The following is an 18,474-nucleotide window of genomic DNA, read 5'->3' as shown; positions in this document are numbered from 1 at the left end:
CAAAGCCGCCGATGAGCGCATTGCACGCTTGTTCGACCCACTCCCCTTTAATGGCGGCTCCTCGACATTCAGCCTTCCTTTAAATTCAATTCCTCGAAGTCGATTTAACGCGAAATAATCCCAAATAAAAGACTGCTAAACCAGACCAAAAAAATACAATATAGATGGATATATTAAGCGATTCGAGGCAAGATGCACGCTCAATAAAATCAAACATATAACTTTATCAGCAATTTTTTTAAAATATAATTTTTCAAGAAGCATCGTTTTCATTGTTAAATGTCTCCTAACAATTTCCATCGGATTATATATATATATATATATATATATATATATATATATATATATATATATATATATATATATATATATATATGGTAAAGAGAAAGTAAATGTTTGCTGGGTTGAGGTTAGATAGGCTACCGTTATAGAGCCCATTGAATAACTCAGAGCATGCATTTAACTAAACACTAATGACGGTGACATTAGTCTGGGTTTGTATTTTTTTTTCAGGTAAACACGTGCTTTGTGATACGTCACCATGTTCTATAGGTCGGACATTTTAATTTCTAGAACTAGGCCTATGGTTCACTTGTGCGCCGAAATTGTAATACAATAAAATATTATTTATTAATATAATAATATAGTTTAGGTCTATGCTGCCGAACGTTAATAATAATAATAATAATAATAATAATAATAATAATAATAATAATAACAATAATATATACCAGTCTAAGCAGACTTATTTTATTTTCCCACACTGTAAACAAAATGTGAAATTAAATTATCTGATGAAAACGTTTTCAAATCAAAGGAAATCGCTGTTTATATTGGTCTTTATATATATATATATATATATATATATATATATATATATATATATATATATATATATATATATATATATATATAAATACACACACACACACACATATAAATATATGGAGTTGTATCGCAGGCATGTATTTTAATGAATAAGTCATTGAAAGAATCACAACGCTAACGTTTTGCAAGCGATGGAGACCAGTTTATTTTTCTTTTACTCTAAATGAACTATTTATTAGAATAAAGATTGCTTGACCATTCTAGCTGTACACACACACACACACACACACACACACACACACAAACACACAAAGAAAAAGACTGAATAAAAAAAAACAGAGACAAACGGAACGTGTTCAGGGAGCCGCGTCTGTACACTCAACACACAGTATACGCATTTCGGTACCAATACTAATGCCAGAATAATCTACGGGATGGGTACAGAAGTCTTGAAATCCTTCCAGTTTACCGCGGGGAGTGCTGCCAGTCATTTGTGTTGACAAAATCTTTCCCATTGTCCAGAAGCCGCCATGCTGTCCGGGGGGGCAGAACCACTTTCCCTCTTTCCCTCTTTTAAACTCAAAGAAGATTTTGTATTTTTTAATACTTATAATTATAATTAATTAAGTATGACCCCAGCTTGATTGACATATTTAAGCCTGGACCTCGGCAAAGCTTTGAGGGGCTTTGAGTGGATATGATAACCGTGCGTGTAGGAAGACCGGCTTTGAGAGCGACAGCAAATCGAGTCCGGGGCTAGGAGATTTTAATCCAAAAACGAATCCAAAAACTAAATGAATTCCTCTCACCAGACCACGGCTGAACACTTAAAACAAAACAAACAAACAAACAAAATCGGACCACCAGGAAACCAAACAGGCTGGAAACTTTGGAAAACGTTGCAATGCTGTGGAAATAATTCAGCGTTTTTAAATGTTGTTGTTCCAAATATGTTAATGGTTTAATTCATGTTAAAAGCTTGAAGAATTGTTTCAAGTATTCACTGCAGCTACCGATGCGCTGAAACCATAGATAGCAAGAGTAGAATCGCCCAGATCTCCGTGTTTAATGTTTGGCCTGCAATTAATTTATTTATTCATAATATTATTGATATTTGTATGATTATGGTCGTGGTAGTAGCAGCTGCAGCAGCAGTAGCTGTATTAATATTGTGGCATTAAATGAACCGTATAGAATAATTGTATTAGATAGATAGATAGATAGATAGATAGATAGAACAGTGTTCAGGACGCATATAATTTTTAAACCCAGACGAGTGACTAAATCGCTTTGTTTGTGTTTAGAAAATAGGCGTAAGAGTGTAAAAATAAAATTAATAATTAAAAAAAAGACAAATAATTTTGCCTTTATAGAAACCCGTGGTGCGTGTCCTGTGTGTCTCGACTCTCCCATAATACTGTCTATTTGTGTATCTTTGCATTCCCCCATTAAGACAACACAAGCAAAGCCCCGTGTTGTATTCAACCCCTATATAAAAACCACGCAAGTAACGTAACGTTAATGAAAACAACTTTTACTCTCCTTTCACATACAGAAAAAGCCGCGCTTTCCACACGACAGTGTTTCTTAGCAAGTAGAACTACTGGGTTTTATGCTATACTAGTAACTCTGCGGCCGTTTTTATTAACGACACGTTTATGAACAATCAAATGGTACTCGTAAAAATTTATTGAAGGGCATAAAAGCAAGCGCGTCCAGTTGCCGGCTGCATACGGCCCTCGGAAGTGGGCAGGTTTTCAAGCACAGACTCTCCCTTTCCGTGACACTGTTTTTCTTTCCAGGGGTATTCCCTACCAGTGAATGTTTGTTTGTACAGGCGTGTAGTTTTATTTCAAGTCTGCTCACTCCCTCAGTCTCATTAATCCACTTGAGATTTGCAATTAAATACTATCCTTTTTACATTCCGTCAAAGGATAGATATTATATCTTTTGGCTGTTACCATACACCCCCCCCCCTCCTCCTCCTCCTCTCTCCGCGTGTGTGTGTGTGTGTGTGTGTGTGTGTGTGTGAAACCGCACTGGAAACCTAGCTACGTTCTGCTTGTTGTTTTTGAATGTAATATTGCCATTCGCCCGTGTCACTCTATCACGCTATGGAGATCAAGAAAACAGACGGATGAACTGTGTTTAAAAAAATAGTGCCTGATCTGCCTGCACAGCCTGATCCCTACCTCGGTCCCCGTGCTGTGCAACACACTGCAAGCGAAGAAAATCTCTAATAAAACCAACACCTTTGCACCACCTTTAATATGATCTACATAGAAATACTCGTCCCAACATGATATCCACTTAAAGGGAAGATGGCTTGCCGAGTGTGCCAAGAAAGGGTCCCGCGCATTAATACACATTGTAGTTTGGGGGGTAAATATAAACCACGTGGGTGTCGGCCAGCCAATAGTGTGCCGGGGAGCCCGCAGAAATAATTACCTGCCTTGATTGTTCTGTGAGCAGATACAAAAAAAAAAGTACACATACACCCGTCCATACAATAATCTGATGAATGTAAAAGAGACGGCAAACCACACCATGTCGACCACAGGTCCCATAAGCAACTATTACGTAGATTCTTTGATTAGCCACGAAAGCGAAGAGGCGCTGACATCAAGATTCGCCGCAGCTACCGGAGCTCACACTGGGGGTCCCCGGACAGCCGGTTTGGTCCCGGAGTGTACCGACTTTCCCTCCTGCAGCTTTGCGCCCAAACCCACCGTGTTTACCTCGTCCTGGGGCCCCGTGCATTCGCAATCTCCGGTCGTGTATCACCCCTACACACACCAGCCGCACATAGGAGCCGATTCCAGGTATGTGCGCTCCTGGCTGGAGCCTATCTCCGGCGCCGTCTCCTTCCCTAGCTTCCCAGCCAACAGCAGGCATTACGGGCTTAAGACTGACTCTTTTCCCGGGCGGAGACCCGGGGACTGCACCGCCGCGGACGGGAGAACCTACTCGGATTATCTGTACAGCTCCTCAGCAGACGTCAGGGACAGAACGCCGCAGATCAACATTCCTTCCCCGGAATCGGAGGCGACAGTATCCGGCAAACACAAAGAGGACAAGACAGAATTAGACCCAAGTAAGTTCGGAGTAATTCCTGTTTACAGCCGGGGAGGATTCATTGCGTGCAGACCTCCATAAAATGAAATTACCTTTTGGCTATTTCGGATTCCTGTTGAGGCAGGGAGGCAGGCAGGCAGGCAGGCAGGCAAGCAACACTGAAAGGGGAACTAGCTCATAATGCATGCTCATAAAAAAAAAAAAAAAAACAGGTTATAAAATAAAATGCTAAAACTCGTTTCAGCAAAGGGAGAGGCTACAGCACATGGAGATACATTGACAGCTAACCATACAGAACTGCTGTTATTCATTTGGCTATTTTTTGGGTGGGGTGTTATTTTATGAATAAGGCTGTTTTTTTTTTTTTTTTTTTTTTTAAAGACAGTTGCTGAAAATGCTTTTATTAAAATACGGTTTATGTTACACAAAACAAGACATGTTCACTCCCTCCCTTAGGTATAGCCACATATAGGCAAGGGCTTTTGTGACGGTAGCTATATTAATAATACTAAAATGGTCCTGCATGTATTAGATTGATATATTGGTCCCACCTATTGCTCGCTTGATAAAAAGAGCTTTGAAGATTCGGACTGTAAGCGGCAATGACACGTCCAGTTTATAACGGATTAATAAGAGCATGCATACGGCACTCCTGAATGAATCGTGCCCACTAACAGTAATATAGTTTAGCATCAAGATTAATGAAGTTATATTCAATAGTGCTTTACACATTCTTTGTAAGTTTACACTATTTAATAAAATAACAAACGCAATCTGCACTCCCCCAAAACCAAACGTAAAACGTGTTATTATTATTTATTATTATTATTATTATTATTATTATTATTATTATTATTATTATTATTATTAAAGAAGCTCATATAGTAATGGCTATTATAATGGCACTTCTATTTTAATTGTTGAAATTCTATAAATACGAGACGTGGTTCTCAAATTTACACATGTGTGTGGAAAAAGGGGGCTGAGCGAATAGATGTGCTAGTGTTTTCTTTTTCTATAACGAATTTTTACCACCGCGGCAATAAAAGCCACGTCTTCCTTGCCCAGCACGGACACCGTCAGCTGTGCCGAAGAGTATTTGCTTCAAATCCCCCCACACTAGAGAGCGTTCAAGTCAGTTTATAGGCCTATAAAGCGAGCGAGTGGGGGGAGCGATTTCCAAACGACTGTACCTCGCCTATTCAGGATAAGAGACTAACGCGCCAACACAGAAACCAGGAATGCACTTCATTTAAGTGAGTCATACTTACACGAGTCTCAGGCGGAGATTTTATATTATTGGAATAAGACTGAACAGCGTAGACCAGAAGCTTTCTAAAACAAATATCGCGTTCCTCCTGAACTTAAGGAAAGACCCCGAGTGCAGACGTGTGTTTATAGGACTTGAGGGTGAAAGAGTCTAGATGAATTCTATGAAAGGACAGCGGTTTGAAGAAAGCCTATTTATATTATATTATATTATATTATATTAGGCCTATATATTATGCAGTATATTGTTAGATTTGAGCCAAGGCAATATAGGTCATATTGATACATACTTAATCCCACTGCTCGTCAAAAATATTAGTTTTATGTTTCCAAGAAAAAATAAATATACATGGCCTACATACATACATACATGGCCTACATACATACATACATAGCGAGCTTTATGTTTGTATTCTTAGTTAGCAACATTATAAAAAGGATGCTGCAGATGTTGCGGTTGCTTTGAGGATGTGTGCACTGTGTTTGGCTGTTTGCATATTGAATCATACCACTGGAAAGTCATATAGACTGCTAATTGGGTTTTTTTTTAATTCACTTAAATTTTATTTTGCACAGACAATCCGGTGGCGAATTGGATCCACGCTCGCTCCACTAGAAAGAAAAGATGCCCCTACACCAAATACCAAACCCTGGAACTGGAGAAAGAGTTTCTATTCAATATGTACCTCACACGGGACCGGCGCTATGAAATGGCCCGGGTTCTGAATCTAACTGAACGCCAAGTCAAAATATGGTTTCAGAACAGGAGGATGAAAATGAAGAAACTCAATAAGGAAAAGAATGACGTCAAAGCGCAGTGACGTATCCGGCCATCAAAAATAACAGCGACGACAAAATCGTCTTATATTTTAATTTCACTCTTATTTTTTTATTTTTGTCACCGTGCACCTGTCATGCTTTTTGACTTTGAATGTGCAAAGCGAGGTTCGATGAGGTTTAGATTTACAGACACAAACCGGGCAGTATTTGAACCGCAGTCTTATCAAACAGCTGCATCTAATTAAAAAAAAAGTACTTGAATGTATTATTATTATTATTATTATTATTATTATTATTATTATTATTATTAGTGTTGTTGTTGTTGCAATTAATGATTATTTTTTTCTTTGTAACTTATGAGCGTCCTGTGCTTAGTTTATTTTCCCAACGTTTGTAAGTTCCGCACTTGCATATTTTGTACAAAACACACACACACACGAGAAAATGGCAGGAATGTTTATATGTACGTGTCGATGTCTTGTGTGAGGTAATAGTTTTTCATGTACTTATTTGTGTGTTTTATCCATTCTTCTCACTACACCTTGTAATATGATGTCCTGCTGTACACTGTAGCTCTATTTAAATATACCCGACGTCACCAGAGTCATGCCTTCGACTGTCTTTTCTTTAAAAACGCATTCGGGGTGAAATGGAACACAGGGAGAGTCGATAGAAGTCAGTTCACTAGTAATGACTTTAACAAGAGACCTCAACTTTAACACTTACAGTACGGGTAGTGATATGGGCGCGGTGTCAGATTGTGTGTACTGTGGAGCGGGAAGATGGACAGACAGACCGATAACTTTCAATATCCTGTGTGTATTTCATAGCTGCTGAGAATGAATCTCATTCATTATAGGAACGCTTGGCAGGCGCGTTTCAAACGCAAAGGCTATCGCACAGTATGGGAAAGAGTCTCTAAATAAATTATTCAATGCAAAAGTAGCAGAAACGTGTTTTTTTTTTTTTTTTTTAATAGCTCGGAGGCTGAGTGTCTCGGTTTGAGCCCGAGGATATTGAAAACAGCTGGCCACGCCGCTTCATTATTTTCCGTTTCTTTTGATTTCACTTTTAATGAACATTTCCGGGCAAAGTTTCGCTTTGTCATTGATTAGGCTGGTGTGGAGGGCGTTTTCTAAAGTTTATGGGACTTCCGAGCGGGCAGGATTGAAAACTGGCTCAAGAAAGACTCTCGCACTCTCTCACACACACACACACACACACACACACACTCTTCATCATTATGACTATTTTGTGTTCTGCACGGCCTGAAAATGAATCACAGTATAGTCGACCCTACAGCATGGTTATTATTGCATCACAACACATATAGAACACGTTCATTAGATTAATTGGACATCTGCTTTGGAAAAAAACACGATTCAATTAGATTACAGGGAATGTTTCTAATGATAGAGGCCTCCTACCAAAGACGACAAACAGGAGAGCGAATCCAGAAATGGCCATGCAATACATCGAATTTTTTTAAAATTGTATTTTACCAACCGCATGCGTATTAAAATGCTCATATTTAGATTCAGGGATTCGTCGCGCGTTTGTGTATAGTGTGTTACTAAGTCGATTACAAAATTAGGAATCTTAAAACTGTGAGTTTTATCTTTAATTGAACAAAACGTTCAAGTGCTTTACGGCATTCGAAATCGTGTTTTTTGCAAAATAATACGTGTTGAATGTTTGATTCGGTTTGTTTGTAACTGTGTGCATCCTTACCAGCGTCCCTCCATCCAGATATTATAATTTTCCATATATATATATATATATATATATATATATATATATATATATATATAACCAGTCGGGTTGCAGGAGTGCGAATGGGGTACAGCTCACACTATCGTCCCTTCAAATCACAGGTCTATGAAAACTAAACACGACTGCATTTATTTAACTCACTGCAAAAATCAATGCGCCAGGTTAAGCAACGAGCTCTGTTTAATTACACAGTAATTAATAATTTATACATTTACTGCGTCCTCAAAATAACACAGTAATAATACAACCAAACCCAAGAAGACATTAATACGAGCTGTGCACTTCAAGTGAACACGGATACAGACCTATGCATTAGTATACAGCTCTGTGCATGAATGCATGAATCCCAATATCTATAAGCATACATATACACACCGTCTACGATTCCACGTGTTTTCCAAACGCACGAGTGAAGATATTAACATGCGCAAAAGGGCACATCGTAACATTTTTTACATTTTTCATAATCATTAAAAATGCATGCAAATAATGACACGGAAACTTTGCATATCTCTGTTCACCAAGCGATCCATACCGTGAAATAATCTTATTCATTTGTCAAATTTAGATATTGTTTTGTTTAAGCGAGACGAGTCTTAAAATCAGATACAGGAGATATTATTATTATTATTATTATTATTATTATTATTATTATAATAGTTTAGGCTCGCACCGTCTCCGGTTTTGAATATGGTCGAGTGATTGTATTTCACTCGGGGGAGTGGAAAGAGAAGGAGTGAGATCTCACAGTATCTTCTTCCTGAGGCAGGGATGAAATTGCTTTATTGTCAGTCGACACAATGAGGAGGACAGGATACTGAAGTTTTAGAGCCCAATTCAGCTCTACGTTTCCGCAGCGTTTTACAGCCGTGTTTGTTCCAACGCTAGTGTATCAGGAATGAGAACAAAACCGGACCGCGAGTCCGGCTAGACGTCTGGCCGAAATTGCTTTATGACCCCCACTGAAGGTGCATCCTTCCCGGATTCAGGCGAGGATATTACCCCCTCTCTCTTTCTCTGTGTCCGTCTGTCTGCCCGCTACAAGAAACAGACCCGAACAGACACACAAGCTGATAACACCAGTAAACTTGAAAGGGGCGCTAAGCGCTGTGCGGTTTGTATGCTTTTATCTAAATAGCGGCAGTATGTGTGCCCTTCGGTCCCAAAGTTTTGCCAGAGAAACTTCTCGAACTTGTAAATTGATTTAAATTTTTTAAAAGTAATAATTAAAAAATCATGACCGAAGGGGATATGTATTTTTTCCCCACGTTTAGATTTTGCACCTTTTGGTTCACAGCATTTTTTTTTCCTTTCAAATGTTTCATATATCTATCTATATCTATATCTATCTATATATTAAACATTTGAAAGAAAATAAAATTATATATATATATATATATATATATATATATATATATATATATATATATATATATATACATATACACACACACACATACACTATTCCTTTCTATTTAACCCATCAGATCTCATGGTATTGAGTCTCTGTATCAAATAATTCTCCTTTATTATTCTGTATTGTACATTTCTGATCTTATTTATTCTAAAACTACAAATTGTCGGTCATTCATGCTCAGTACTGGTTCATGAACTTTTTTTATTTCTTATATTTGATAGGTGATTCATACACACACACACACACACACACACACACACACACAGTAATCTAGTTATTTGAGCCGCTGCGTTACATAAAGTTTCCCATTAAAGGGTTGTAATGAACAAGAACAGTCTGTAGTGTCGGGCGAAATTAAAATTCAGCAGGTCGTGTTTTAAACACTCGAAGTGTCTGATGAGCCCAACACTACCGTGTCTGATCGCTTCAATCTAGTCGGATTTTCTAGTGAACTATACTTGTAGGTACGTGATATATTTATGTGGTTCTGTCACAACTAGCCAGACTCGAAATCACCGCATTGAATAGGATATCAATGTATTTAGTGATTTATTGTGTCTGCTTGTACGATTAGCTTATTAGATATTTGATTTGTTTAATTTTATGTTCACATGAACATGACTGCAGCCCCTCCTCCCAATGTTTACCATCGTAAAAGAAACGAATATAAAACAGGCTGCGGTGATGGAAGGGGCCACCAGATGGCGGTGTTGGCTAAAGATTAAATATTTTTTTTTTCCAGTTCTCTGGTTTATGATGGCTTTTTCAGAATTGCAGGAGAGTCTAAAAAGACACCATGGAGAAAAATAACTCCCCCCCCCCCCCCCCCAAAAAAAAGTACCAGAAAATCGATAATGAACCGCTTTCAAATGTTATAAATTATCACTCTGTTGCAATTTATATACAATGGTTTTACTCATTAGCTAATACTGTGAAAAACCCATAAGATACTTACATGCATTGCATTTATTGACTTACATATACGTGTAGTGTGCTGCTTTAAATATAGGCCGATTAGAGAGATAGATACAGATAGATAGGTAGATAGGGTAAGATATTAATCGTTTGGGATAAAATGAAGATGTCAAAACGACAGCAAACTGTAGAAGAACGAGCCAAGGCAAACGCGTCATAGAATAGAATTTTCAAACACAGCCATATACGCAACGTTCTGTTGTTGGAACACAGAAAGAGTTAAATCTCAGTGTAGCCCTGAATATATATATATATATATATATATATAAAACGTTTTTAATAATAATAATAATAATAATAATAATAATAATAATAATAATAATAATAATAATAATATAGTATATAAGCTATTGGGTCGGGGGATTGTCTGTTCATTCGTATTGAGTGTTTACAATTAAATAACTGAAATTACAATACAATAGCGCACAAAACAATACGTTATGAGTGAATAAAAAGGGATTAGTACGAAAAGGGATTATTAAATACACACCATATATATATATATATATATATATATATTATATATATATATATATATATATTACACACACACACACACACACACACACACAGAGTAGGGCAACTAAAAAAAAAAAAAAAAAAAAATCGTAATAACTATAAATAGAGAAATCCCTCGCCGAACACTGGAATTGAAATATGAATATTCTAAGATGTTGTTTTTCATTGAAATGAAATCCAGTATCGTATTGCCTGCAGGAGATCAGCAATGATTTAAAAGTATGCAAGTTATAATTCAAATGAAAACACAGACAAGCATACACATGTGCATTACTCTTTATTGAGAATGGGTAATAACACACACACACACACACACACACACGCACACGCACACGCACACGCACACACAATCAACACGATTTCAAACTCAATGTATACACGTAAAAAATACATTTTTTGGCAGGAGGATACAAATATTACAAATCATTTTTTTTCAAAACTTATTTACAAAATACACCATAAAAAATAAAACAGAGGGAGAGACAGAGAGAGCGAGAGATTGCAATTAATAATGCAAACATATTTAAACCAATTATAGGGCTTTACACAGGTTGTGACTGGTCACTTTTTTGTATTATTCAATTGTAGCATGGACAGATATTGCACATTTTTTTTTATAGATGCAACCAAAGCAACGCGGCGGATTTTTTTTTTTTTTTTTAAAAGGTTGAATCTTTGACACGACCAATAAACGTCATTTTTAGTGCCTCTTCTTGGTGTTATGATGGTGTGTAAAACGAGAGAAACTCGATTTAAAAAAAAACAACGTGAAGCGAGACGTTTAGAGTACAGGAACTAAACACACACACACACACCACAAACTGCTCGTTCATTTCAAGATTTTACAAGGTGTTATCGAACGTCGTGTTATTTATTAAAATATATGTATAATAATTTGAATACTATTAAGGAACATACATACACATACGTACACACACATACGTACACACACACACACATACGTACATACAGCTGAAAGGCTTTTGTCCGAAACGTCCCGAAATAAAATATTTTAATAATTTAAAACATATTATAATATATTCATTTTATTCACATTATTTATATATATATATTTCTAACCCCCTCCACACTATTGAATGATTATATGTTCTGAATACTGCACTCTCAATATCGACGTGTGTTTTCACCAGATCTTTCCGCCTCTCACAGTTAATCCCTGCATTATTTATAGCAGTCTTGATTCGATTGCTGCGCTTAGCCACATACATGTCATCTCGTAACATCTTTACATTAAAACGATGCCGCCTTTAACTGAACACTGATCGCTGCCTCAGCACAGTGATTATTATTATTACTCTTTATATTTCCCCCAAAGGGTTACAGCGAGCTTCGGGCTTTGTACTTCGCGAAAGATCAAACAAATAAAGAAAAAAAAGGAAATGTACCAAGGAATTGAACTTCAGCAATCGAGTCCCGAGATGAAAATCATTTCTCTAAATCTGTTTCCCCCTGATACGTGTAATGCACTTCCTCGTGAGAAGGTGTCTTCATTATGGAGGTCGTATATAAAGCTATACAGCTATCCAAAACAATGCGTCACTGTGTATGCCAGTGAAACTCTTTGAAAGTAACAGGCTGTAATACAACTCATACTAAAACAACGCAATACTGCATATTATTATTATTATTATTATTATTATTATTATTATTATGATGATATGGGTCATGCAAAAAAGCACTAATCAGTAACCAAGTAATTAATAGAAGATTTATAGAATTCTCTGCAGTTCTTTGCCGTTTAAGATTGAAGAGCAATTTAGAATTTTTGTCATTTGTTTTTTACGTTTGCAATGGAATGAAAATGCAAAATGCTGCATTTTTAATGTGAATATGCTATTGCACATTAGTTTATCTTCAATGCTGAGTTTGCCATTCTCTCTCTCTCGCATTCCCTAATATCGCAATGGGGGAAGGGGGGGGGGGGGGGGGGGGGGTGGGGGGTCCAGTTATTAAAGTTATCGCTTGACTATTTTCTCCTCCTCCTTAAAAAAAAAAAAGTAATGCAGCTCGCGGGCAGGGATGCGAAGGGTGACGCGGAGGGACACAAATCAGGATACTAGTGAGGGAAGGTTAATTACGAAACGCATATTCAAACCCGTCTTTATTTTGTTTCATAATCAAACGGTAGAAAACAGCGACCCTCCTTACTCCACATTACCTTTTAATAATACAAAATACCGGCTTATTTATGTATGTATTATTAATAATAATAATAATAATAATAATAATAATAATAATCTCTGTCTGACCTTTTGTGGCGAATGGATTTTGTAAGTGAGCCGGCTACCCCCCCCGCCCCCCCCTTTTGACCAGTAAAATATTAATGCTCGCCTTTCCTAATATCTGTTTAAGCGATTTGTTATTTTGTGTAGCTTTTCAGGGTTCAGTCAGAATGTGTCCAACACACACACACCGTTTCTTTATTAAAATTGGCTATGCCACATTGGAAAATAAATCCAGATATTTCTCATTCCTCTTCGGCAGTAGAATTAGCGTGTGAGAGACTCGCACATGCCCGGGATTTTTGGAAGGAGAAATGGCCTTTAAGGTTTAAGAAAGGCGGCTGTGAGCGTGGTACAGGCGGAAGGAGGGAGGGGGAAGCGAGAGAGAACTACCTACCGGCGACAGCAGGTCAGGCAAGGGGGAGAGAGAGAGAGAGAGAGAGAGAGAGAGAGAGAGAGAGAGAGAAAGAAAGAGAGAGGGCGAGAGAACCTCAGTGCAACACACACACACACACACTCGATCATCATGGACTGGCTTTGAGGTAGCAGAAACAAGGGAATGAATAAGACACACGAGAGAGAAAGAGAGAGAGAGAAAGCGACTGGAGGAGAGAGAGAGAGGGGGGAGAGAGAAAACGCGTGCCGTGGTTTTAAAGAGGGCAGAGAAATTTATTTCTGTTTCCGGTTCTGATGCTGGTGGCGGTGCAAGTAGTTTTTTGTTTTTTTTTAATAAATACATATTTTAAATAATTGTATAGAGAGAGATTGTTCCTCTTGTGCAGCAAACGTCTCCCCTCCTTTTTCTTTCATGCAAAAAAAACCATGAGTTCTTATTTTGTAAATCCTCTGTTCTCCAAATACAAAGGAGGGGAGTCGCTGGAACCAACTTACTACGATTGCAGGTTTCCTCAGAGCGTCTCCCGGAGCCATGCGCTGGTTTACGGTCCAGGTGCGGCGCCTCCCGGCTTCCAACACCCGAGCCATCACGTCCAAGACTTCTTCCACCACGGAACTGCCACCGTCTCCAACTCGGGCTTTCAACAGAGCCCGTGCGCGCTGGCTTGCCACGGCGACACCTCCAAGTTCTATGGGTACGACGCTCTTCCCAGGCAGTCGCTTTACGGTTCACAGACAGAAGCGACCACGGCTCCCTACCCAGACTGTAAATCCACCGGCGCAGGCTCCAGCGAGGGGCAAAGCCACCTAGCCCAAAATTCATCTCCCAGTCTCATGTTCCCCTGGATGAGACCACACGGTTAGAACGATTTTATTGTATTTTTTTTTAATGTTGGGGGTGAGGGCGGTGGGGTTGTTTGCACATTTAAAATGAATATTTTTTTTCATTGGACAGTCTTTCTTTGGAAAGAGGAGATTAAAAACGTATATTTGGCGAATCTTCTTGTGTACCTTTGGAGCGATCCCACACATTCTGTTAAAATAAAAAGAAACGTACAAGGTCTTAGTACAGTACTTGCAACTATATCAAATATTCCAACTGGACTGTATTTGGGAAGAGGCCTTTTGAATACAGCCTGGCTTTCAGGGTTCAAAAGAAAATCGTTGTAAAAACAGACACAGTAATAATGATATGAAGTCGTGTGTGGGAGTATAGTCACAGTAAGGGGGGGCTGGTACACAATTGGTATAAAATTGAGACAATATTGACCTTCTAGCGTTTCAAAATCACGACAGCACCTTCAGAAAACAATGATGATGATGATGATGATGATGATGATGATGATGGTGGTAGGAAGAGTAATCAATGCTTTATATCGTTATATGTCCTTGTATGCAAACATGCACTCACGTTTTTAGCGGATCCAATGCCAAAATAGCTGTAGCAATATTATGGTGTTTTGTTTTTTAAATTTATATTCTTCCATCTTCCAGTTTCGCAGGCTATCTGAAATGCCACACAGCGCTGTGTTAACGTTCACAAGGAGTCGAGAGAGCTCGGCTGACTCCCGATTCTGAACTCTCGCTAGAGCGGCGGTTGAGACACATTCTCCGAACAGACTCTCAGCATTTGTTTTGTTTTCTCGCTACACGAGATGATATGAATCCGAAAGATTTATAGGCTTTCATTCTGAGGATAATGAGGAGGGTTACATTTAATTGCAGGGTATATAAAAACTGACGCGCTGGCTTCTACCAAAGCATACGAGAGATTGCATCAAAGAAACCGAGCGCCACAAAGTTCATTAACAGAAAAAAGCCATTCACTTTCCTGTAATCTTTCTCATACACACCGGTGCTCAGCACATTATTTCCGCATTAACAATTAAACCCGCTCAACATTATTTATTTTTTTTGTCCTGTAGTAAAACATTTTACAACACACTATTAAAATGCCAATAAACACCGATTCAGTTGCCTGCTCCGAATCTCTCGATAGAGTGCGAGGATGTGTGTCCGTGAACCATTCATAATGTTTTTGTTTACCACACCAACGCACCATATCGTTTCTAATCATCCTATGTATACACACATGTACACACACACAAATCTTTGCATGCATTACAAATATATTTATAAACATACAGATGCATGCAAATTAGCTGTATACAATTCCTAAGACTCTTTCTGCAATGGCAAATTATATATATATATATATATATATACACACACACACACGGTATTTCTATTCCCTAACTCTGGCCTCCATGATGTAAATGTGATGTCCCTTATTTCCAAGCTCCAGGGAGACGCAGTGGAAGACAAACTTACAGCCGATACCAGACCCTGGAGCTCGAAAAGGAGTTTCTGTTCAACCCTTACCTGACACGCAAGCGCCGGATCGAGGTGTCCCATGCGCTGGGTCTGACGGAGAGGCAGGTCAAGATCTGGTTTCAGAACCGCCGGATGAAATGGAAGAAGGAAAACAACAAGGACAAGTTTCCGGGACAGCGAGGGGACGAGGAAGAGAAAGAAGCCGAGGAAGAAGGGAACGAGGAAGGGGAGGGAGAGGGAGAGGGAGAGGGGAAAGAGACCGAAGAGAAAGAAGCGGAGGAGAAAGAAGACCAGAAAAGGAAGGAATGATTTTACGACTTTCTGGTTTTATGGTTATATGGTTAAATAAAAGGATGTTTACGACCATCGTTTCATTTTAGTGAGTGGAGAAATTCACACGCGGAAGACACTGTCAGCCCTTTTTTTTCGTTCGAGTCCACGCCTCACCCCCAACGTCCGCAGTAAAAGGGACAACATGGTTCACCGAGAAACAATCTCATTATTAATAACGCAAAGAACAGATCCTCCTACTGTCGTATCAAACTACCTGCTATGTTAAATTGTATTTATTCGGTGTTTAGGGTTTAGAATGAACCACACCGCCTTTGGCATCAGAGAAGCTATAAAATAGTTAGGTTTTTAATAATCAACTTGTACTACCTATTTGAAAGATTACACAATAAATTATATTATATTATATTATATACACACACACAGTATATTGGGTAGGATGCCCGGATTGCAAATTCATTTGAGGTATTTTACCTAGGAAGAAAAAAAATACTGGCGTATTAGTTTATTGTTTCTGTGGAAAAAAATTCTGATACCGCATTTAAAATAATTATAATGAAACCATCGTGCTGCTGTTTAACTGAAATGATAGTTTACACTTCCACTGTTAGAACAGTGTCTTTAGAACAGCCTTCCAGGTAAATGCATTAAATCCTTCAAATACTACCTATAAAAAGTGAACTGACAGTAAAGAAACACCCTAAAATGCTATTTTTAATGTTACTTGAAAGCGAATTGCTAGAAGTTTTGGATTAAACGCAAGCTTGTATTAATACTAATGTAAAGTCTCTACCTAATATATGTAATTATATTGTTGTATGTGCCCCCCCCCCCCCCCCGACAACTAAAACTGCCTAGATACACTCACAGTACCGTTTAATTTCTATCGTGCTTGTGGTGTAGATTAGAACATACGTGCACTGAGAATACTCTTATCTATGTCTTGGTATGTATTTGTTTGCTACATGCTCGTTCACTTGTTTTTAAGTAAAAAATAAACACATTTTAAAAAATATATATAGTTTTGAGTGTTCACTTCCTGAATGTACCAAGCTGTTCACGACCAAGGTTCAGTACAGCAAGTAACTCTGTATTGTATGTGTGTAATGTTCAGTACATTGTAATACTTATAATGATCATAAATAAATAATAATAATAATAATAATAATAATAATAAAGGTTTTAAGCTATTGGTGTTGTGTTTGCTTGTGCCCCGTGTAGCGATTCACGTTTCTCGGGGTTTTATTTTTGATTAGAATTTGGCCGATTCTGTTTCCTAACTAAACACTTGTTTTTATCTTCGTATTTTGACCGAGTCTTATTCGCCTTTTTTTCTATTTTAAACCCACGTGACACATGACGTGACTCGCTCATCGCTGATGCTAATTGCATTGCATTCTTGCAGTCGCCTAGTTTATCGCTGTTGCTTTTATTATTTTCACGCACTTAACATTGTTTTCAGGACAGAGTTTCTTATGTAGCAGAAAAAAAAAGTTAAATAAAAACGAAACATTTCAAGCCCGTGACAGAAGTGCTGCTTTACTTTGTGCATTATTCCTAGCAGGGCGAATGCATTTGTAAATGATGAATTCATTCATAAAATAACCCTTTTTATCGAATGGTGGTCGCATCGACAGTGTATTAACGTGTTCTGTTTAGAAGCTTTGCGCTGTCCCTGGAACCCTCATACTCTGGAGGTTCTATAAAGAACCATTCTGAAAACATATTGGAACCGCAGAATGGGTTATAAAGGACATTTTAAAAAGCGATTTAAGGGTTCAAGGCATGTTTTATAACCAAAACCCTTCAAGATTATTAATCCTTATATACGCGATTTTATTTGACATTATAGAGGCCTTTTGCCGATTTGATTATTGACTTGTAATGCTAAGACTTATGGGTAATCGAGATATGCAAATTTCAGCATTGCAAGAGCCAATCTTAATTATATATTCAATACTCATAACTCTAGTTACTGCTTTCTCCCATCTCAACTCGGAAGCTACTTGTGTGTGTGTGTGTGTGTTTTGAAAAGTATCCACATTGATGCAAAAACCACCTGGAGATAGTGGTTGGTTATCTGTGTTAATTTATATGTAAACGTGTCCACACGCGTTTGTGTTCCTCGTATTTGTATTAATAAAACATCTTGAGTTTGACGAGGAATATATATTATATTAGTGTCAATATTTGCTTAATTGAAACCCGAGAAAAAGAAGGTTCCTTAAGATAAACAGCCGGAGAAAATGATGTAATTTTAACAAAGAGACGTCTAGCAAAGAGCTTGCTAGGAGCCCATCTTTAAAACAGAGTCCATCGTGTGAAGAGTACAACGCAAGAAACAAAGCTGAGAGCATTGGAAACGTCATAGATAGGTTTCAAAATAACCTTTACTATTCAACTGTGTTCACAAATCATATGAAACATTACACTTCAGAAAACACTGCTTTATGATAAATAACAATAATACATGCAAGAGCAATTAACTATACACTACCAAAGAACCACAAAGCAAAGGGTCAAAATATGACCGAATGAGTATTGCATGGGATTCTCTACATTTTCAATATGCAC

General features: G+C 38.0%; 2 protein-coding genes across 3 annotated transcripts; both read left to right on the top strand.

The window, feature by feature from the left end:
* The first annotated feature begins 2,865 nt into the window (after positions 1–2,865).
* LOC117401122 (homeobox protein Hox-C9a) lies at positions 2,866–6,555 on the top strand. The gene is made up of 2 exons (XM_034001609.3): positions 2,866–3,922; positions 5,749–6,555. The coding sequence occupies exons 1-2, from the start codon at positions 3,346–3,348 to the stop codon at positions 5,991–5,993; spliced, it is 822 nt and encodes a 273-aa protein (XP_033857500.1). The 5' UTR covers positions 2,866–3,345; the 3' UTR covers positions 5,994–6,555.
* Positions 6,556–13,420: 6,865 nt separating this feature from the next.
* LOC117967006 (homeobox protein Hox-C8-like) lies at positions 13,421–16,913 on the top strand. Of its 2 annotated transcripts, none has more exons than XM_034914067.2 (2): positions 13,421–14,134; positions 15,581–16,913. In XM_034914067.2, the coding sequence occupies exons 1-2, from the start codon at positions 13,702–13,704 to the stop codon at positions 15,916–15,918; spliced, it is 771 nt and encodes a 256-aa protein (XP_034769958.1). In that variant the 5' UTR covers positions 13,421–13,701; the 3' UTR covers positions 15,919–16,913. The 2 variants fall into 2 exon arrangements, with proteins under 2 accessions (XP_034769958.1, XP_034769957.1); XM_034914066.2 differs by having other exon boundaries at positions 15,575–16,913.
* The last annotated feature ends 1,561 nt before the right edge of the window (positions 16,914–18,474 follow it).

Source organism: Acipenser ruthenus, chromosome 45 (genome assembly GCF_902713425.1).
Source record: "Acipenser ruthenus chromosome 45, fAciRut3.2 maternal haplotype, whole genome shotgun sequence".
NCBI lineage: Eukaryota > Metazoa > Chordata > Actinopteri > Acipenseriformes > Acipenseridae > Acipenser > Acipenser ruthenus.
Note: the sequence above shows the minus strand (reverse complement) of the source record. Positions and strands in the feature narration are given on the sequence as shown.

Bases quoted from the DNA above. Each gene is read 5' to 3' on its own strand.
- LOC117967006 (XM_034914066.2), top strand. From the start codon at position 13,702: ATGAGTTCTTATTTTGTAAATCCTCTGTTCTCCAAATACAAAGGAGGG. The intron at 14,135-15,574 runs GTTAGAACGATT...CTTATTTCCAAG, and splicing joins CCCCTGGATGAGACCACACG to CTCCAGGGAGACGCAGTGGA.
- LOC117401122 (XM_034001609.3), top strand. From the start codon at position 3,346: ATGAATGTAAAAGAGACGGCAAACCACACCATGTCGACCACAGGTCCC. The intron at 3,923-5,748 runs GTAAGTTCGGAG...TATTTTGCACAG, and splicing joins CAAGACAGAATTAGACCCAA to ACAATCCGGTGGCGAATTGG.